Source organism: Hemibagrus wyckioides, linkage group LG13 (genome assembly GCF_019097595.1).
Source record: "Hemibagrus wyckioides isolate EC202008001 linkage group LG13, SWU_Hwy_1.0, whole genome shotgun sequence".
NCBI classification, from domain to species: domain Eukaryota; kingdom Metazoa; phylum Chordata; class Actinopteri; order Siluriformes; family Bagridae; genus Hemibagrus; species Hemibagrus wyckioides.
In genome coordinates, this window is record NC_080722.1 from 13,283,071 (window position 1) to 13,305,102 (window position 22,032).

Genomic DNA, 22,032 nt, shown 5'->3' on the forward strand with positions numbered 1-22,032 from the left:
CACAGTAACAGTTGAGTTTGCTGGGTTTAATTATTTTAGACCACACATTTTCTAGCGATTTTTCAGCTACGTCAAACCTGTTAACAAAACATTTTTCTGTCTACAGTCACTGTCCTATTTATCTGTGTGAGTATGTGTTTCTCTTGTGCTGAGCAAGTAGATGACACACTCTCTCCAGACGTTCACTTCAGAGCTGTGATATAAACAACAGACCTGCCACGATTAAGGCTGTCAATAATTAATAACCATCAGAATTAGATGGTTACAGATTTGGTTGGGGGGAAAAAGGAAATAAGTGGAACTTTCTTTTATCGATAAACAACAAAATAAGTGGACAACACAAGCTTCAGATATAATGCACACAACTGATTAACAATATAAGAACAAAATATGTCTTTGTGATACTAAACTACAAATATACTCAGACAAGTAAAACATGATACAAATGTCTACTGGGAAATCTTGTCTTAGGAAGCTGAAAGCCAAAGGAGAAACTGTGTGTGTGTGTGTGTGTGTGTCTGGACCCAATACACTGGGCTTTCTGTTTCAGTGTTCTGTGACTAAACAGATGTGTGCATGCAAATGAGAAACATATCTGCATTCATTTAAATATCACTGTCACTGACTTTGTATTTGGACTGCACAACTCATAGAAATATATTTACCATTCCTGTCCTAATTATACTGTAATTTGAGTTCCTTTAAACATCTCCTTTCTTATGTTATCCGAAATGAACAGTGAAAAGGTGTGAAACACTACCAATAATTACAGATGTGACTATAATGTGACTCTCAAGGTTTCATCTGCAGATCACCATAACCACGTTGATGTGCAGGTATGAAGTACACTGAGCCTGACACCTGAAGGCTAATATGTAACCCTGGAATATCCTCTCTATCTGAATGCATATTTGATCGAAGCTCAGATTTTTCAAATATTGCAAAAAAAAAAAAGTTTTTAGTAGTGAAGTGACCATGAAGTAAAAAAAATAAAAGAGTGAAGATGTCATTGTTACAGAATATTCTGTTTTGTCACCAACATGTTAAAAGGTGTCATAGTTTAACTGATTATAAATTGGCCAGGTATTGCTGGGGAGAAAATCTCCACGTGAAGACATGCAGATTCAGTATTGGTGAAATAGCTCCACCACAGTATTCTGAGAGGGTATAAAATGTAATAAAATGTGTAGGAGTAGGCATCTGAGGGGAAGCCTGTATTAAATGGCTGTGGTAACTATGGTGATAGAGAAATGGACCCACCTGCTGTGAGGGTAAAACTCTAATCCTTTACAACAACAAAAAAAGAATAAAACTGTGAAACTCACCCCAGGACACATTGTTCTTACTCAAACCGCTTTGGTAGTGGAACCATGTTTTTAAGCGCACAGTCCTCCAAATTCACAGTGTTAGGTTAAAAACACTGATCTACTAACACAATCGCTCCTTTTCTCTCCTTCCTGCCTCACAAAAAAAAGCACTCAATTTAGAAGCCATGCTCGAATGAGAGAGGAGAGAGGCCAGAGTCGGGTGAACAAGAAATAAGTGAGGCCACTAAAGAAGAAAATAGAGCAGAGGTTATAATAACTACATTAAATGTTAGCTCTAAATCTCTTCACCGTTCTGCTCACATGCTGTGTTGCAAGGAAGGAGGCATTTAAGGTGAAAACCCCAAACAGATGTTACAAGTTAAATTAGGTATAAGGTCATAAGTTGCATTTCTCACTTCGTTGAGTAAGAGCCTGTTAGAAAGATCAAGAGTGCTGTCCTTAACTCTCACAGTTGTCAGTACTACAGTATAGAAATGCCTTGGGTTAGGGTCAAGGCATTTTAGAGATTCCTTTCCACTGCTTATCTGTCATTCTGAACATCTTTAGGATATTTGGAGTCGACAAAATAAACCATTACATTAACTGCTGCAGCTCTATTTTTGTGGGCATTTCATACAAATATATAAGCCAAAGAACTGACAGGTTTCTGCATTTAAAAATTCAGACGGTCTAGAGTAGGAGCCTTTTTTGCTACTAGTATGTAGCTCTTACACTGCAACATATCCATTTAATAAAACTGCATAAAATTAAAATTTGGAGCAACATAAACTCTTGACAAAGTAGTGCACATTCATGTGCAATATGAGAAGTCTGTGAAAAGTTTCCATTGTGGTACGATTCAAATAAAGCAAGTATATTTGATTATCATTACAATTATCACTCTTTTTGAGAACTGTGTAGAGAATAACGAACAGAAAAGAAGGGTGTTTTCATATGCTAAGGAAATTCTGCTCACACCTATGAAATGATTCATCGTCAACTGCTTTACTCTACTACCATGCACAAGAATGCAAAGAATGAATAAAGGAAAGAATGAATGGCTGAGTCTATAGAATTCATCCATCAGCGATATAGTATGAAACATAGTGAAGGAAGAAAATTAAACGGGACCTATGATTCATCAAAAGAAGAAACTGCATCAAATCTGTCTGCACTTCACTGGAAATCTGACTGCATTGCAATAGAGCATGAATATTATACCTTATTGGCCTGAGACACACCTGCCACATGTGATGAACAAAGTTCTGGTCTGCAGCAAAGTTTGATATTGTCTGATACAAGAGCAGGAAAGTAAACAAACAACGTTATTAAAACAGCACCCAAAGGAACACTAAGAATGCTGACAACCTCCCCTCCAGTTTGGAAAGGAGCATGAAGCAGAGCTCCAGAGGCTATGTGTTTTCATGAGCTTGTTGCTCAGTGATTTGGCAGGGGCAAGCATAAATCCTGACCAATTATTCCACATATTAGGACACCTACGCTCCTCTCGTCATCATCACAACAAAACAGCCAGGGAGGAGCAGTTGAGAATGGCAGACAGACTGTGACATGTATAAGATTTCTGAGAGAAAAAAAAAACTAAAGTAAGATGAAATGGCAGTCTGGTGTGAATCATTCATCCGGGCTCAAGTGGGTAAGATAAAAAATAGATGCAGAATAGATACATAGCTGAACAGAACAGAACAGAATGGAGCTGGGAATAAAAAGAGAGGAAAGAGACTCTGAAACCATCTATGGGAATTTAATGGAGTTAAAGCGTGAGGTCAGTATTCACATGAACAAGTTCGAAACTCTCGGTATACAGTAATAATTCAGAAGTATGCAGTGTATAAATGAAGTTATCCACACATAATGAACATGAGATACTGGTTTAAAATGAAACCTGGTCAGCTTGTTTGAGTTGCCTTCTTTACATGTAACAAATGTAGTGTGGTCAGTTTGTAATAACAGTTTATTTCATCAAAACATTGGGCTGCTTTCACAGTTAACAATTTCCTACATGAATAATGGCAATCTACTTCCTGCCGATAGTGGTGCCAGCGTGACTTAGCCCTTTTATTTTCTCTCTAGGTTCCTCATCTACTTACCTCCACTCTGAAAAAAAAAAACAGATTCCAAAGCTTCCAAAACATTCATATTAACAACACCACCAACTTAACCCTCTCTGCTCCAGGGGCGCCGTATCATGGCTGACCCTGCGCTCTGACCCCAACCTCCAAGGATGGGATATGCGAAGAAAGAATTTCACTGTGCTGTAATGTATATGTGACAAATAAAGGCTGTTTTATACATAACATCATAGCTGAACTGAGTTTGAGCCATAAAACATTGAAAGTGTGTAATATTACTGCATGCATTCTGGAGCTTAAAGTCCAGCGTTTGCTGTCTCCACTACTTCTACATTGAAATTCTCATTAATTTGACACTGGGCATCACTGGAAAATGGTTACTGAGAAAACAAGCTCTGACTTTTATCACTTCTGTGTGATAAACATCATTGTTACTGTGGAAGCATTGCTCCACTGTGATGTCTGTGCAACACAATCTGCTCAAAGGAGACCACCAACCAGATTACATAGTACAAGAATCACTACAGACATTACTTATTTTTTTATATAAAGTTAATGTGTTTCAGGGAGGGTAATGTGTTTCAGGGAAAAAATAAAGAGTTCAAAACCTAGCGAGCTGCTACCATTTGGGTCTTTGACAAGATTCTCAGCTCAGTATGTCACTTTTCCTAATGAATGAATGTGTGTGTGAAATGTCTAAAAATAACTTTAATCAGTAACAGAGTAAAATACACAGTATCGTTATAATACTAGATAAATATTTAACTTGGTACAAATTAAACAGAGAGCACACACTGTAAATGACAGACACCTTATAGAAAGACACTATATTGCCAAAATGTTTTGGGACATTTGCCTTTACATGCACATGAACTTTAATGACATCCCATTCTTAATCCATAGGGTTTAATATAAAGTTTTTAATATGCAGCTTTAGCAGCTTCCACTCTTCTGGGAAGGCTTTCCACAAAGTTTAGGAAATATTTATGGAAATTTTAGATCATTTCTTTTGAAGCGCATTTGTGAGGTCAGGCACGGATGTTGGAAGAGAAGGTTTTATCTCAGAGTCTCTGCCCTAATTCATCCCAAAGTTGTTCTATCGGGTTGAGGTCAGGACTCTGTACAGGCCAGTCAAGTTCCTCCACACCAAACTTGCTCATCCTTGTCTTTATGGACCTTGCAAATGGACTTAAAAGATATAAAAGGTACCACGCTTGAATACGCTGAGCTCCTGAGAGCGACCCATTCTGTCACAAATGTTTGTAGAAGCAGTCTGCATGCCTAGGTGCTTGATTTTATACACCTGTGGCAATGGAAGTGATTGGAACACCTGAATTGAATGATTTGGACCTAAAACGGTGACCTAAAATGTTTGCCAATATAGTGTAAGTTGTGACTTCTATACTGTTTCAGACTTAATCTGTTGCACCTTTATCAATGCAATTCAATATTTTTGCTGTAACGGATATGCAAACACAAAAGCATTTATTTTATTGAAACAATGCAGGTCCAGTAAAGAAAATCACCATCTTTATTTTGTCTGGAGCTTTACTGAGGATATTGATATATTAAATTGAGATAACACTTAAAAGTGATTTATAGCAATTAAAATCCAATAATACAGTCTTTCTGAGAATGTGCATTTCTGTGAAAAAGAGTAATAGATCAAAATAGCAGACGCAGAACAGATATCAGGAGAAGGAAGGAAAGAAAAAAAAATCATAAATATGAAGCCAAATGTGATGGTGCGATTTGGCATTTACTTTTTCTTGTCACAGAATGTAACTCCCTCGAATGGAAATGTTACTCAGCAGGCCACCACACAGACATCACAGGAGATCCGTAATGAACAGTCAGCAACAAGAATACAGTGGCTTGCAGTCTAACTATGTGTCCTTGTGTTTTCTCGTTTATACGTCCCTCTAATACTCATTCATTCCCTCGAATATTCTGTTTTCTTCTTCTAATATGTACTATTCACAGCTAGAAAGAGTGCAAGCGGGCAGCTCCAAGCATTGATCAGCTACTCACATCTCCACTAAACCACTGGTAAGAGCTCTGAATATGCACTTATTAATCCCGACTTGGCAAGCATGCAACTAGTATTTAGAGTGTTTGTGTACTGTAGAAAAGAAACATAAAGTTGTTTTTCCTTCTTGTCACCAGAGCTTTAAAACTAATGTTCAAAACTGTACACTGTAATCATGATTTAGTCCTCTGGCGAGCAACGATCCATGTACTTACAGCACACATGGAGGGAAAACAAGGAGAGTGGGAGTGAAGTGGAAGACGTGACTGTGATGTAGCATGCAATTAGCATGCTGAGGAAAGACAGCAGCACCCTCCATCACAAAAACTCAACACTGAGATCTTGGAAAATTAATATTCAGATATTTGAGTAAGCAACGTACCCTTATGGCTTTTCTTGTGTAAATGAAGCAACAAAATAATAATAATAATAATAATAATAATAATAATAATAATAATAATAATAATAATAATAATAATAATAAAATAAGGAAGGTTTGTAGTAAAAAGCTGGGTAATATTTTCCTCTGGTCAAAAAAAAACATTTTTAATTATATGAACAAATATCAGGTCTATACAGTTAACAAATAAAGCAGCTTGTTCATTCATTGATCTTTAGTGAGCAGTTTACTCCTCACTAAATACTGGGAACACCATGCACAAGGCACAACTACCCTCCCTGGAAGGGATACCACATTTCCACACATTTCCACAATTTTGGTGAGCCAATCCATCTATGCATGTTTTAGGATTCAGGAGAAAACCAAGGATCCCAGAGGACAGCCACCTGGAAAAGGGGAGAGCATGCAAAACTACACAGTCACTCAAGTTCAGTATTGAACTGGGGGATCTGGTGAGGTGGCAATGCTATGTGCTACATTACCATACCAACCTAAAACAGCTCAAGGTCAAGATTTTCCCCCAGCTGTTCACTCTGAACAAAACATGCCTGTGTGTGTGTTTAAATATACTGATTGTGTATTAGATAAATGGCACTGACAGGTCAAAATATTTTAAAAGCTTGCTTAACCACCCAAGTGCTTTGAAAAATAAATAGCAATGAGGATCCATACAAGGAAAGAGTGCACATTTTAATGAGTACTGAATAAGACACAAGTCACAGAGTCTAAAGGAGCAGGTAGGTGTCACACGCCTACATTTATTTTCACACGACCACACGTGGTTCAGTCATAGTGTGAGATGTTTCTACTCGTATTCTCTCTCTCTCTCTCTCTCTCTCTCTCTCTCTCTCTCTCACTCACTCACTCAAAAACACGCACGCACACACAGGAATAACAAGATGATTATGGCCGACATCCGCCCTTTCATAGACTCATCATCATTAGTATTAGCAATTTCTGATTCTAAGTGCCTGCAAGCCCACCGTCTCTGAATTACAATCAGCTTGTGTGTGTGTGTGTGTGAGAGAGACAGAGAGAGAGAGAGAGAGAGAGAGAGAGAGAGAGAGTGAAAACCTCTGTAGACCTTTACATCCTACATTTCTCCTGCTATCTTTACTTCTGTTCTCTATTGTCACATGTTTTTCTTTCTCTCTTTTCCTTCAGGTTTTACAACTTCAAGGACTAGAGGTCTATGTACAATATGAGAAAAGTGACATTGGTAGAGGTCAAGGTTTCACACACACACACACACACACACACAAACAAACAAGCTGGGTGTAATTCAGAAGCAACAGAACTGCATGCTGCTGGACAGGTTGGATCTCTCATTATGCACTTTAAATCAGTTTTGTCTTTTTGTCGCTCGCACACAGATTCAGGAAGTCAGGAAGGATGATATGCAGCACCATATAAAACTGAAATCCTTTTTGAGCAAGTCTAGATTAACCTAATCTGATTTTAGTCATTTACTGAAAATGTACTATCAAATCAAACAATGCCAGTCCCTACACACATCGCATCACAGTATGATGTGAAGATGAGTTAAGTGCTGTAAGAGAGACCCACAGAGCAGGTGGCCACAACATACATCATCCAGTCCTCGTTTGGTATGGGTATGAGTATAAAAAGCCACCCACAAATGCTGAGTCAATGCTATGATGACCAATGTAGCAGCCATATTTAAAGTCTGGGTTTCTTTAAGAGTCACTTTAAGCTTCGGTGAAATCTAGCACTTCTCCAGTTTCTTCAACAGAATACAAGAGGTAGAGAAGCTGCAAGAAAATGTTCCCATGCCTAAATTCACTATGTATAAAACCATAAAGCTAGCTATCATTTGTACCAGCATTTTATTAACCATTAATGTTGAAAAGTCCTCACTCTCAAGTCCATAGAACATTACTGTATTAATTTACACTATTAGTCAATGCTAATGACCAGACTGACCAGTGATTTTTTTTTCTGACTGATTTGTACCATTGTTTCATTATTAACGTCGTCCTGCCTCAGCAAAATCTACAGTCACAAGCCACTTGTTCACGAGTTACAACAGATTGTACGGCTTAGTGTGTATCTGTAAATCGTTTCTTTCCCGTTCCTCGGGCAAATGCATCAGTAAGCAGAACCCAAGCAAAAATGAGAATTAAAACTTGCAGCAATGCAGTAAAAAGTTCCTCAAACAGAACAAGCTAACTCATGAGGTGCAACAACAGATCATATGACAAGCAGCAAACAATACATATAGCCACTAACAGCCAACTACATACAGAAGCCAATACACAAAATAGTCTGAAAGTTCTCATATACTTGTTGTGATATTTAGCAAGGTGAAGAGTGATAACCAGTTACAAATGTGTTTCTAATATTATGCATGGAAGGTCAGTGGAACATGTAAGAGAGCCAGAAGTGTATTCAGAGGTGTTAAAATGCCTACTATCGTTCAGTGTCAGTGTGGATAAATGCAGTCTGTGCCTAAGCTGTACAGTAGATGGAATATGGGACATTAACATTGTCCAGACATTACAGACATAAAAGTAACTAGGTAACATTGGTGAAACCAGTGGAGCTTATTCATCTAAATATCTATACTGATATGTGCTCTAGCACCTCATTGGGGCAGCTATACTGTTTGGAATTGCTTAGTGATACACTAATTAATCAAATAATCAGTAATTATTTAACCCTGATCATGTTTGCAGTAGATATGGAGGCTATCCTGGGAACACTGGACAAAAGTGGGATTACATCCTGGATGGGATTTTGAGGACAAACAACCCCTCCCCCCCACCACCAACACACACACACAGACACCTCACAAAACACACCCCTATGTCAAGGCACCTACTGGCATATTATTATGTGGTATGAGGAAACTGAAGACACCCAGATGGACACTAGATGAATTTTTGGTGTGATATATTAGTACAGAAATGATCAAATAGGTAACTCAAGGACTGGTTGCTGACTATTTCATCACTTGGGCTCACTGAAAGTGACACTGATTTCCATGATGCATTTCTAGGATTACCACCAAGAAGTCTCCAATAAAAGTAAAACTCTAACCTATAATTCCATCAAAAGTAGCTAAATACTTTTGAAAAAAAGATTTGAAAGAAAGGTTTGCTTCCTCAAACAATCAGTAAATCTTACAGGGGGTGAGTTGTGTATCCTACAGCTTCCCAAATCGCACAGGATTTATTTCGTACTATTTAAGCCTATCCACACAATCCACAATCACATTTCTTAACTCCGTTAGCTCTGTCAATTTACTTTCAACTCTCTCAACATACACAGAATTTTAAAAATATTAAATAGCAACAGGACACCAAATGCTCCATTTTTTTCTCCAAGCTTACAGCTAGTTCAATTCAGCTCAGATAATATCAATTAATTCAAAACACATTGAAACCCCCCCTCTCTCTCTATGTTTCTCTCTCACACACACATATGCAAAACACACACACACACAAAATATTTCCACAATCTGCGGCTATTCTATCACCACGGAAACAGCATTAAGCTGATCTAACAATCTAACGTTACAGAAAGAGTGATTCAAACGTGGAGCGCCGTGGACTATTCATTGGACTAATCATTTTCTCACATTATCATATTGAAATCATATTAAAAAGAGTCTGAGATAACCTTTGGAAAAAAAACAATAAACATACAGCCATGCTGAGTGCAGACCCACCTGCTGGTACAGCTGGGCACACAGTGGGACACATGAATGCCTGGAAGCTGGAGGCACAAAGTTCGCTCACCGTCCCCATCTCAGTTTAGAGCACTCTGACTCAATATACACCCCGATCTCACTTCACGGAGCAGAGCAGTGAATGAGAGAATTATCTGCTTTGGAGCAAAGACAGCCAAAGTGAAAGACAGTTTGCTTCCCTTTTCAGTCCATATAGCAGAAAGGGAACTTGCGCAGATATTTATTCCTCTTGGGTTAGTGATTCCAAATGAAAACATTCATAGAAATAGGTGTACCCAAACCGCGTGGAGCTGAGCACAAAGCACCCTCACACCGGTGTGTACTGTCTGTCAGTCTCTCAATCAGTCTGACTGAGTCTCCTTGTGCCTCCTCTCCTCCCACTCAATAAATCCATTCTTTGCTTTCTTCTTATCACTGACACTATAGTTCTTTGCCCATTTTGTTAAGCGTCTCTTGCAACGAATCAGTCTCTCCCCTCCACTCTGTGTTTATATTCGTCCTGTGTGCTATTGTTGCCTCCCTGCTCTTGCACTGAAATAGTCTTGGAGCCAATAGGTTTCATACACATACGCACGAACACATTAACACTTCACACCACACCTCTTCATTTACACCCACACATTGCACAGAGGCCAGTTTAGTCAGCACATAACAGCATCCTAATTCAGAGCATCTAAGTCAAAGATATATGTCAGTGTATATATAAATCCTATGTGTTCGTATGTGTGTGTGTGTGTGTGTGTGTGTGTAAATTTGTGTGTTCGTGGTAGGTGGGACCCATATTGCATTTTCTTTTTTTATATCTATACACAATGCCTGTGTGTCTCTATGTTTATGTCGTTATAAAAATCAAAAAAGGCAAAAACATGAGTAGTAGCAAGGAGAAAGAGAAAAAAAACATTCTTCTTCTGTTTTTATTTTTTCTCTACCTTGAAAAATGTGAAAATGTAGATAAAGTTCTTTAAAGATCTTCAAGACTCAGTAATAACCCCAAACACATTTGAGTGCAAATTTGTACCTCCCTGTAGTTTACCGATGATAAAAGACACATAAGTCTGAAAAGATATCCAAGAATTTAAAAACAAAATGTGTGAGCATAGTGGCTCCAGGTTCCGCCGCTTCAATCCTGTGCTTTGTTTACTGTCTGTGTGGAGTTTTGCCTGGTTTCCATGTTGCATGTGAGTTTGCTCTGATCTTCCAAAAATATGCCAGAATGTGGAGGTGAATATTGCACAAAAAATCCTACACAACAAATTACATGTAGTTACATAGACAAAAGGATAATAAATAATATTCATACCCTGAAAGATATATGCACTTGGTTTCTTTCACTATAAATATATAAACATACAATAATTGACCTTCTTTGCTACTTCATTTTAAAAAAAAAAACACAGACGAGTCAAAAAAGGTGTATGAAAGGTGAATATCAAAGTCTCACATAGAAAATGTGACCATGACGCCAAGTATCCTCGGTTTCTAAGGAAAATACAGCCCACAATATCACAAATCCTCCACCATATTTAACAGGTGGGATTAGGTTCTTTTTGATATGTGAATCAAATACTCTATTATTTGTGCTTAGATGAAAGTAAAAGTTTTCTAATTATAGTTTTCAAAGACTCTGTAACCCAAAATGCCACCTGCAAATCTCTGCAAAAATCTTTGGAGATATTTTTGTCTGACCTCTTCACTATGCTAGGGGAAAATACACTTGTGTGCTCTGCCAGGCAGGTTCATTACAGCTCCAGTTGGTTCTAATTAAATTATTGGTGTAACATTGAATATGTGCTTATGAGCTTCTAGTGTGCATCTATTTTTATAGGCATTGCCTGATTAATGAAGGGCAACATTCTCATGTCATCCCTATTTTGAGTTGGAGAATTTAGCCACTGTGTCATTTCATATTCCCCAGTGAAACAGGAAGTAATGAATGACTGTTGAGGAGTTCCTAGAATGATTAGATAAATAAGAACATGCTTTAGTTACACTTCCCATTAGAGGAATTTCTGTGGGTGCGAATAATAATGGCATGAAAAATAAAAAGATCTTGAAACCACAGAATTGTCTAGAATGTCTTTGTGTACTTTATCATTACAATGTCCCTGCAGTGGAACCACAGGGCAGAGCCTGTTCCAGTATGATAATGCCCATGTGCACAAAGCAAAATTCATGAAGACATGGTTTGCCAAAGTTGGAGTAGCCTGCACAAAGCACTCAAGCCTACTGAACACCTTTAGGATACTTAGGATTGGATTGCAGACTACATGCCAGGCTTCCTCACCCAACACTAGTGACTAAATAGGCACAATGCACAATTTTCCCTATAATACATGTTTTATGTAAGGTTTCTTTTATAACCTAAGCTAAGTAACAACAAAATTTTGCCCAGTTTTAATTCTGTTGCTAAATGACAACCATTTCGACTTTATTTTAAATAACTATTTATTCTGTATTTAAAGAAGACTTCAGCGTCACCATAAAGATTGAAAATGATTATTCTATTAGTCTAAGCTTGAAACAATACTCCCTGTAGTGTCTAATGCGGAAACGCAGAGGTTGATATTTGAGATCCTGCAGGAAAATCCACCCAAAACTTTCCAAATCCCTCCTAAACTTTCCCTATTTTATCTCCTATTACTCATGCACTGGGTCACTCCTTTCCTTTATCCCAGTCATATTACAAAACTATCACAACATTCATTCGGTCTATTTCTATACAACCATCTATTTTTTTCTAACTATTTGACCTTAATAGACACAAACTATTTGACTTTTTAAAAATAGTTTTGTATTAATAAAATGTATCTCCATATAAGTCAAAGTAAATGAATGCAGTCTAACACTCTCCTCAGTGGATTTCAGTGATGTCATGATGTTATAGCCTCTGCTGTTTGTGTTTATGGCAGTTTTTAATAAAGCAATACATTTTTGTGGCCGCCTAATGTGGCAGAATAATAATCATATCCTTGCGAGCTGTGATTGTAATATAATTAGATAATGTGTATACTGGATATGAAAACTAATAGAGGCAATACAAACAGCAGTATCTGTATTCAGACTTATACCTGAAGTGGGTGTGATCTATACCTGAATGCCCATCACTATGAACAAAAAAACAAGTGATCTCTGACTCTGACAGTTCCTCAGCCTCAGCTACATCAGTCCAGTACATAATTGGTCTCGATTAGAGACTTTTTTAAAAAGAAAATCTGGCTTGTGTAATTTTTATTATTTATGATATTTATAATACTTATTATTATTAGTAGTAGTAGTAGTAGTAGTAGTAATATTGTTTGTATCTGCTTTTAATATTTTTAGACTTTGTTCTGAAACTAACCTTTAAGCAGCATATAAACAAACTAGTAACTAATAACTGCTGCAGTTCTGACCAGGCGGTAATTAAGGATGCTGCAAATGCATCACACAATGCCAGACATTCACGTTAATGAATGTGGTCTGTCTTTGTCCTGCAAGCTTTATATCTAATACTCACACCTACATAAATGTATAACATACTCCAAATATGTTTTGAATTATATTACATCATTTACATCCCTAAAAATCTATACATATACACGATATTGCCAAAAGTATTCGCTCACCCATCCAAATAATCAGAATCAGGTGTTCCAATCACTTCCATGGCCACAGGTGTATAAAATCAAGCACCTAGGCATGCAGACTGTTTTTACAAACATTTGTGAAAGAATGGGTCGCTCTCAGGAGCTCAGTGAATTCCAGCGTGGAACTGTGATAGGATGCCACCTGTGCAACAAATCCAGTCGTGAAATTTCCTCGCTCCTAAATATTCCACAGTCAACTGTCAGCTGTATTATAAGAACGTGGAAGTGTTTGGGAACGACAGCAACTCAGCCACGAAGTGGTAGGCCACGTAAACTGACGGAGCGGGGTCAGCGGATGCTGAGGCGCATAGTGCGAAGAGGTCGCCAACTTTCTGCAGAGTCAATCGCTACAGACCTCCAAACTTCATGTGGCCTTCAGATTAGCTCAAGAACAGTGCGCAGAGAGCTTCATGGAATGGGTTTCCATGGCCGAGCAGCTGCATCCAAGCCATACATCACCAAGTGCAATGCAAAGCGTCAGATGCAGTGGTGTAAAGCACGCCGCCACTGGACTCTAGAACAGTGGAGACGCGTTCTCTGGAGTGACGAATCGTGCTTCTCCATCTGCCAATCTGATGGACGAGTCTGGGATGAGCCAGGAGAACAGTACTTGTCTGACTGCATTGTGCCAAGTGTAAAGTTTGGTGGAGGGGGGATTATGGTGTGGGGTTGTTTTTCAGGAGCTGGGCTTGGCCCCTTAGTTCCAGTGAAAGGAACTCTGAATGCTTCAGCATACCAAGACATTTTGGACAATTCCATGCTCCCAACTTTGTGGGAACAGTTTGGAGCTGGCCCCTTCCTCTTCCAACATGTGGACTGTGCACCAGTGCACAAAGCAAGGTCCATAAAGACATGGATGACAGAGTCTGGTGTGGATGAACTTGACTGGCCTGCACAGAGTCCTGACCTCAACCCGATAGAACACCTTTGGGATGAATTAGAGCGGAGACTGAGAGACCGGCCTTCTCGTCCAACATCAGTGTGTGACCTCACAAATGCACTTCTGGAAGAATGGTCAAAAATTCCCATAAACACTCCTAAACCTTGTGGACAGCCTTCCCAGAAGAGTTGAAGCTGTTATAGCTGCAAAGGGTGGACCGACGTCATATTGAACCCTATGGATTAGGAATGGGATGTCACTTAAGTTCATATGCGAGTCAAGGCAGGTGAGCGAATACTTTTGGCAATATAGTGTATCTATATGTAATATTCTACATTAAAATTCAGTTATCAAAAAAACAAGCATCTGTATTCTCTGCAGTATTTATAAAAGGACTGAGAAAAATGCAGTGTCAGGATTGGAAAATTAACACAGCATCACTTTTGAGGAGCCAAAGGGCCAATAAAACTCCTCTCAGTCAGCAAACTCCTGTCAGTTATATTTGATTTTGTTTTGTGTTCTTCATAATATGCCTCATGAAAGAGCAAAACCATGAGTTTAGGATTTGTTGGAGCACAAAAACAACCAGATGTTTCTATAAGCATAAATATTTTTCCATGAAGACTTACACCGATCAACCATAACATTATGACCACCTCCCTAATTTTGTGTTAGTCCCACTTTTGCTGCCAAAACAGCCCTGACCCACTGAGATGTGGACTCCACTAGATCCCAGAAGGTGTGCTGCGGTATCTGGCACCAAGATGTTAGCAGCAGATCCTTTAAGTCCTCTAAGTTGCAAGGTGGGGCCTCCATGGATCGGACTTGTTTGTCCAGCACATCCACAGATGCTTGATTAGATTGAGATCTGGGTAATTTGGAGGCCAAGTCAACACCTCAAACTCGTTGTTGTGTTAATCAAACCATTCATGAAGCGCATTATCCTGCTAAAAGAAGCCACAGCCATCAGGGAATACCGTTTCCATGAAAGGGTGTACATTGTCTGCAACATTGCTTAGGTAGGTGTTACGTGTCAAAGTAACATCCACATGGATGGCAGGACCAAAGGTTTCCCAACAGAACATTGCCCAAAGTATGACACTGCCTCTGTCGACTTGCCTTCTTCCCATAGTTCATCCTGGTGCCATTTGTTCTCCTGTTAAGCGGCCATCCACAAGGTGTAAAAGAAAATGTGATTCATCAGTAAAGGCCACCGTCTTCCATTGCTCCATGGTCCAGTGCTTTGGTGCTTTCGGTGTTGCATAGGGGTCAGCATGGGATGACAGTATGTCACCCTGACAGGTCTGCGGCTATGCAGGCTCATACACAACAAAGTGTGATGCACGGTGTATTCTGACGCCATTCTATCAGAGCCAGCATTAACTTCTTCAGCAATTTGAGCAACAGTAATCTGTTGGATCGGACCACACTGGCCAGTCGTCTAGCCATCACAATTTGGTCAAACTCACTCAAATCCTGACGCTTGCCCATTTTTCCTGCTTCTAACACATCAACTTTGAGGACAAAATGTTCGCTTGATGCCTAATATATCCCACCCACTAACAGGTGCCATGATGAGGAGGTAACTAGTGTTATTCACTTCACCTGTCACTGCTCATAATGTTATGGCTGATTGGTGTATGTGGCGATTAATAAGTAATGGTTGCACATAAAAACAAACATCTTATCATCATCAATTAGTTATCATCAAATTTGACCAGTGTGTGTGTGTATTGGGGGGAAAATTAGGATAGCTGAAATCTAGATCTCAAACTAATGCTCTAGTTTGCTCTACAAAAAAACTCACAGTCTCAATAAGCTAAACTATATTATACATTTGACTATAAGATGTCAAATGTTGTGTTATATGAGCAGAAGACAAGAAGCAACTGTATTATGTGAAAGGTGAATTTCTGATTTGTGTTTTTAGAAATTTATTTTGCTTTTGTAATAATTTATCAGGGTTTTATATCCTGTTTCAGTATGTTTTTGAGCTTGTGTTGTTGACAGCCTAGGGCATTATATTAGTTGGTTAAATGGTCTATTTTTATTCATTTACCCTGTGCTGTTTATGAGCAATCAGTTACATGTACTATATATTCCACCAGGCTTTTCTTTCAACATGTTGTCTGCTTTCCATCATTAACAGCCCACACAATGGCTGACGTATAATGTAGTTATATGCTGTTTCAATAATTCCACTGTTCCTGCTGAACTTCTGTAAATTGTCTTGGTTAACCTAAACAGAGTGTCTATTATGCCACTGAAGATCTATTTCCTCTAATTTATATTCCATCAACTATAACTACTGAGTGTTGCCAGCCTGATATTTCTGAGCTACATGTGTTTCAACTCTTGGCATATCCAAATGGCTTGTCTGATTTTATAACGTTGTGTATCAATGGTTACCTCTTCCCAAGAACAAATAAGACTGCAAGTATTCAGTGTTAAAATTCCATCATTAACATCTGCACAGCCACTCAGAAGTTCAGAATTTCCACTAGTATAAATTCTTATAATGGTCACTGCTACTTTGCTGCTGAAAATGTGAAAATGAGGAGAAAAATAAATGTCTAGGGGTGCAGCACTATTGGCTGGCTGTTTATATCTGATGCAGCGTTATCATTTCATCTATTCACACAGCAGGGAGTAACAGCAGCCTGACAACCTTTCCACTCACAGAGCATACAAAAATAAAGACATTTCAACAATATGTCAGTGTTTCTTTCACTGCACAACTATAAATGTGAAATGTACAGAACACAGGCTTTTTGTCTCTCACTTCTCCCAATCTCTCTCACACTACTAATGAAAGTACTTGCACGTGTAGGGTATATTCATTATGAGAGGCTCTTAAATTGCAAGGGCACTCACTGACCTTGGCTCAGCTCTACCTTACCATCCCATGGTTTACCACCAGAGGTCATCATCTCTTGAATAGCCATTTGTTTCCATGGTTACACTGTTGTTTCTAATTAGCACTTGTTAGTATTCTGCATATACTGTATATATAATCAGCTTCACCTCAAACCTGCAGTGAAGTTTTGTTCTCTTATTACTATGACAAGACTGTAAAGGTTATTATGTTTTTTGTTGTTGTTGTTGTAGTTCTTTTGGCTCTAGCCTAAAATGTTTTTCGTTCTCTCTCTCTTTTTTCTTTCTCAATGCCTATGTCTGTGCTTGTGTATAATGGTAAAGGTCTGTGGAACTTGAACAAATAGGTAGCACAGCAGAGCTATAGCTCATTTATTACCCGTACTCCTTTTAGAAGTCTAGAAGTCTTGAAATGACTAAAGTCAATAATCAGATCAAGACAGGATCTCACCAAATGTAATATCATGTCTGTTTCCACCAACTAATTGAGGTATAATAAATTTACAAAAAAACTAAATGCTTAGAGTGGCAGAGTGGTACAGAGGGTAGTGTTAGTGTCTGACCAGGACAAAGCAGTTACTGATGTTGGAAGAATGATTAATAAATGCTTGTTTATTAACACTGACAAGGATTACATAACCCAATCACCACTTTTCCACATAATTAAAAAAATACTTTATTTCATTTAAAGAGTTAAATATTTCTGCACTACTTCGTTCCAGAAATACTGAGGCCAACACTTCAACAAATGCCGTTAACCTAACAGCTTTGTTACTTGTAGGTTCCTGTTATGTGTATTACATAAACCATTATCAAATTCCTTTTGTCAGTTTGGTGTTACCTTCACCTGCCTTCACATGGTTTGTCTGATCATCACTGGAATCATATTTCAAGCTGTCTCTCTCTTTCTCTCATTTGGATCTAGCTCAAGTCATGTGACTCAGTATAAACATGATATGCTTTCTCGCTGCACTGGAGTAGATCACCCTCTACTGAGATTTCTCAGCATGTGCAAGATTTGTCAATGAATCTAGAGTTAACTTTGCTACAGAGTGCATGTCAAGAAAACACAGTTTATAACACAGTATCACACTGATCAAAATCATGTAGTAAAATATACTGTAAATTGGGATCAGATGTGTTTATGAATGAGCCAGAGAGAAAGCTTGTGTGACAGTATAGATGTGGTAGTGTCATAGACCAAGAGAGGAGAAGAAAAACCACCAAATGTTGCACTTAATCATTGCAGCTGTCATTGTAAATCTTCTAACCCATCTTTTAGAATAATAAAATCAAAGAAAATTCACTGAAAAAAGGAGTTGAGCAGGAGGAGTTAAGGGAGCTGACAGACAGTCGGATGAGGTGAAACAAGGACAAGCTCAGAGGTTTGCTGTGCAGCCTTGCTTCTTCCTGGATGTGACACATTGCCACGTCTGCAGCTGCAACCATGGCAGTGGTGAGAGATCACAGTCACCTGTGTGTGCATATTCATAAATAACATTAAAAATAAATTACCATAGTGGGCATACTGAACAGAATTATTTGTTTTATTCAGCAGTCATTTTTAGCTGAAAGACATTAGATGGGTTTATTTTCTGGGCTCATGAACATGCATACAAGCATAGCAAGAATCATTCTTCGGCTCCTGTGCATCCTATGATAATATACCACCATAACCACAAGGTTGCAGTGCACAAGACTGGGTACACAAAAGAAAAACAACAACAACAATAAACCTTATATATATTTTTTTGTTCTCTCTTGCTACAACAGAATGGCAAATGCATTCATCAGCACACTGAATCTACTTTAATGCACAAATTATAGTTTGAGTGTAGTGTGCAATATGGGCTAGAATATTTCATCTTTGATACAAGAGCATATAATGTTAAAAAATATTATTAATGCATTAACTTAAAATAAAAACATTCATGAGCATTTTCGTGTTGTTTTATATAAAAACACTGTAAAACTTTCCACTATTCGGCAAACGAATAATTTTCACAACAGGAGAATAATGACATCTTAGTTGTGAAATATATACACAAAACACACTTTACACTGGTGTCAGGTGTTGTTGGCATGTGTGAACTGGAAGTGGGTGGAGTACCTCTGAGTTCCTGTCGCTGATGATTTTTTTTTCTTATTTCCTGTCTATCTGGCTCATAACAAAATGGAATCTTTTGTTCAATCTTTTGTTGTGTAAAACTTGTAAAAAGATATTGCCATCACTTTCACCCACTAACTCATCAAAGGTCTCTACAGATTTTTGTAATATTTATACAATCAGAAACACACTCACACATGCATTGGTGCTGTGTCTTAGTTAAGAATTCAGACAGGAAATCCTGTTACTCCATTTCTGCTTGTCTGATGCTCCATGAAGCGCCGCATAACACAAAGAAACAGGCCAGACTAAACAATATCTGCAAATCAAGGTCCAATACTGATTCTGCTACCTTTTTTCCTGAACTGACTTTATTTAAAGCAGAACACTGCAAATAAGTTTCCTTTCTTTTATGTAGATACATATATACCAAATATTCAGGCAGACAAATTACTAAAGTCTGTCTGATAAGTTGTCTGATTAAGACAGTTGTCTTCCGATTATATTACTGAATTGAGTATCATGAGCTAGTAAAGCACAATGGTATTAAAAGTACTGAATCAAAGAAGACTCTGTGACTTAGTAGTTGTAGTTGTAGCACTACTGAGAGAACTAATCACAACATTGTTGGCACTGATTCAAAACCATCAAAGCATTTTGTGAAGTATAACTCTACCATTATATTCGCCATGCTATAGTCATGTTGCAGCATGTATTTATAGTGAAATTACACAGAGGCAATCTACTCCGAGAAAAGGACAGGGATAGTAAGCTCCTCATTTCTGCAGATGTATCCTCAAAGGAGCATCTTTCGCACCCTTTACCCTTAAAGTGTGCATGTAGTGTGTCTCCGTGTCACCTCCATGACAAGGAAAAATTGTTTACTGTAAAACCTTGAGAGTGTATCATAAACCCAGTGTTTATAGATAAGCTGGCAGACATGAACATCCGAATTAACTTGACTGTGTGGTATTATATGCAACATTTACATTACATTTCTGGCATTATCCAGAGCGACTTATATCTCCTTTTTTGAGTTAAGGGCCCTGCTCAAGGGCCCAACAGTGGCAGCTTGGTGGATCTGAACTCACCACCTTCTGACTAGTAGTTCAACACCTTAACCACAAAGCTACATCCAACTTAACACAACAATATACATTTAAACTACAGTACAACATATAAAGCGTCAACTACTAATGACATGTAACGTTTACAGTCTGTGGTGTAACTGGGATTTCAGTCATTTAGATTGTATACTGGTGTACAGATTGAACATCATTATAATAGTACAGATTGGACATAAATCAGGAAAGTTACGCCTCAGAAAAACATCGCAATTTACCGTAAATGTCTGTCTCCATCCTCCTGCTTTATTTCACTGGGTTAATGTATGGATTCTGCTCCGGTTATTTAGTTCCCCCTGCTCTGAACATCGGCTTCTTTACCGCTTTACTCTCACTCCCTTCATCCCTCCCGCTACCACGTGGCCGCGCGCATCCACTCAGCCCGCTGCGTGTGCACGTGCGCTTCTACTGTAGGAAGTGTTGCCAAATGCCAAGTTCTGCGAAACTCCCTCTGGTATTAAAAAAAAAGTCACATATCAAATGTCTACCTCTGAAATAAGTGCCAGGAGGTGAAACGAGACCTAATAGTATTTGATGGACATCCTATGGACTCTACTTTGACCAAAAAAGTACACAATGACATAAAAACTCAGGGCATCCTGTTCTGGCACTGGTTGCAGGTTTAGCGCTGATTTAGTTTCTCCGGCAGAGGGCGCAGTTATATTAATATGCAATAGATAAATATCTGTAAGCGAGTGGTGAAGACACGATTCTATTTTGATGTACGGTATTTTATAGAGGATGATACTCGAATCAGAAAACCTGGGTTTCTGGGCTGAAAACCCAGAAATACACTACATACTGGCAAAGGTTTTGGGACACCCCTCAAAATCATTGAATTCAGGTGTTGTTTTTCAGGGGTTGGGTTTGGCCCCTTATTTCCAGTGAAAGGAACTCTTAATGCTTCAGCATACCAAGACATTTTGGACAATTTCATGCTCCCAACTTTGTGGGAACAGTTTGGGGATGACCCCTTCCTGTTCTAACATGACTACGCACCAGTGCACAAAGCAAGGTCCATAAAGACATGGATATGCGAGTTAGGTGTGGAGGAAGTTGACTGGCCTTAACCTGATAGAACAACTTTGGGATGAATTAGAAAGGAGACTGCAAGCCAGGCCTTCTCGTCCAGCATCAGTGTCTGACCTCACAAATGCGCTTCTAGAGGATTTGTCAAACATTTCCATAAACACACTCCTAAACTTTGTGGAAAGCCTTCCCAGAAGAGTTGAATCAGTTACAGCTTCAAAGGGAGGGCCAACTCCATATTACATTCATGTGCATGTAAAGGCAGACGTCCCAGTTTTGGCCTGGCTCGCAGTCTCCTCTATAATTCATCCCAAAGGTGTTCTATCAGGTTGAGGTCAGGACTTGCTTTGTGCACTGGTGTACAGTCATGTTGGAACAGGAAGGGGTCATCCCCAAACTGTTCCCACAAGGTTGGGAGCATGAGATTGTCCAAAATGTCTTTGTATGCTGAAGCATTAAGAGTTCCTTTCACTGGAACTTAAGGCCGAGCCCAACACCTGAAACACAACACCTGAATTCAATTATTTGGAGGGGTGTCCCAAAACTTTTGGCAGTGTAGTGTATACATGATTGAAAGAATCAACTCCTCAATCACACTTCTTGCTTCAGCCACGAGGTGTCACTCCACACTTAACGTTGGTTTATATGTACGTAGACTTTTATAGTATTTACATTTGGATTTGAAATAAGATAAATCATGCTCAAATACTAGATAGGTTGATATATAGAATGTTTGTACTGTTCAGTGTGGTAGAACAGCTTGTTTAATAGCAGTGTTTTTTCTGACTACAAAAGACAATACAAATGTCCAATTCAGGAAATAATCACAGATCACTGAACATAGTTTATTTACA

At 38.6% G+C, this 22,032-nt stretch overlaps 1 protein-coding gene across 2 annotated transcripts in view; it reads right to left on the reverse strand.

The window, feature by feature from the left end:
• cyth1b (cytohesin 1b) overlaps window positions 1-20,526 on the reverse strand; it is a 45,594-nt gene extending 25,068 nt beyond the window's left edge. The window contains exon 1 of one of the 2 annotated variants that reach the window (XM_058405402.1): window positions 9,518-10,039. In XM_058405402.1, the coding sequence (XP_058261385.1) occupies window positions 9,518-9,596 (79 nt within the window). In that variant the 5' untranslated portion in view covers window positions 9,597-10,039. Of the gene's footprint in view, window positions 1-9,517; window positions 10,040-20,367 lie in introns of those variants that run through there. The other variant, XM_058405405.1, reaches the window with a different exon arrangement.
• Between the last annotated feature and the right edge of the window lie 1,506 nt (window positions 20,527-22,032).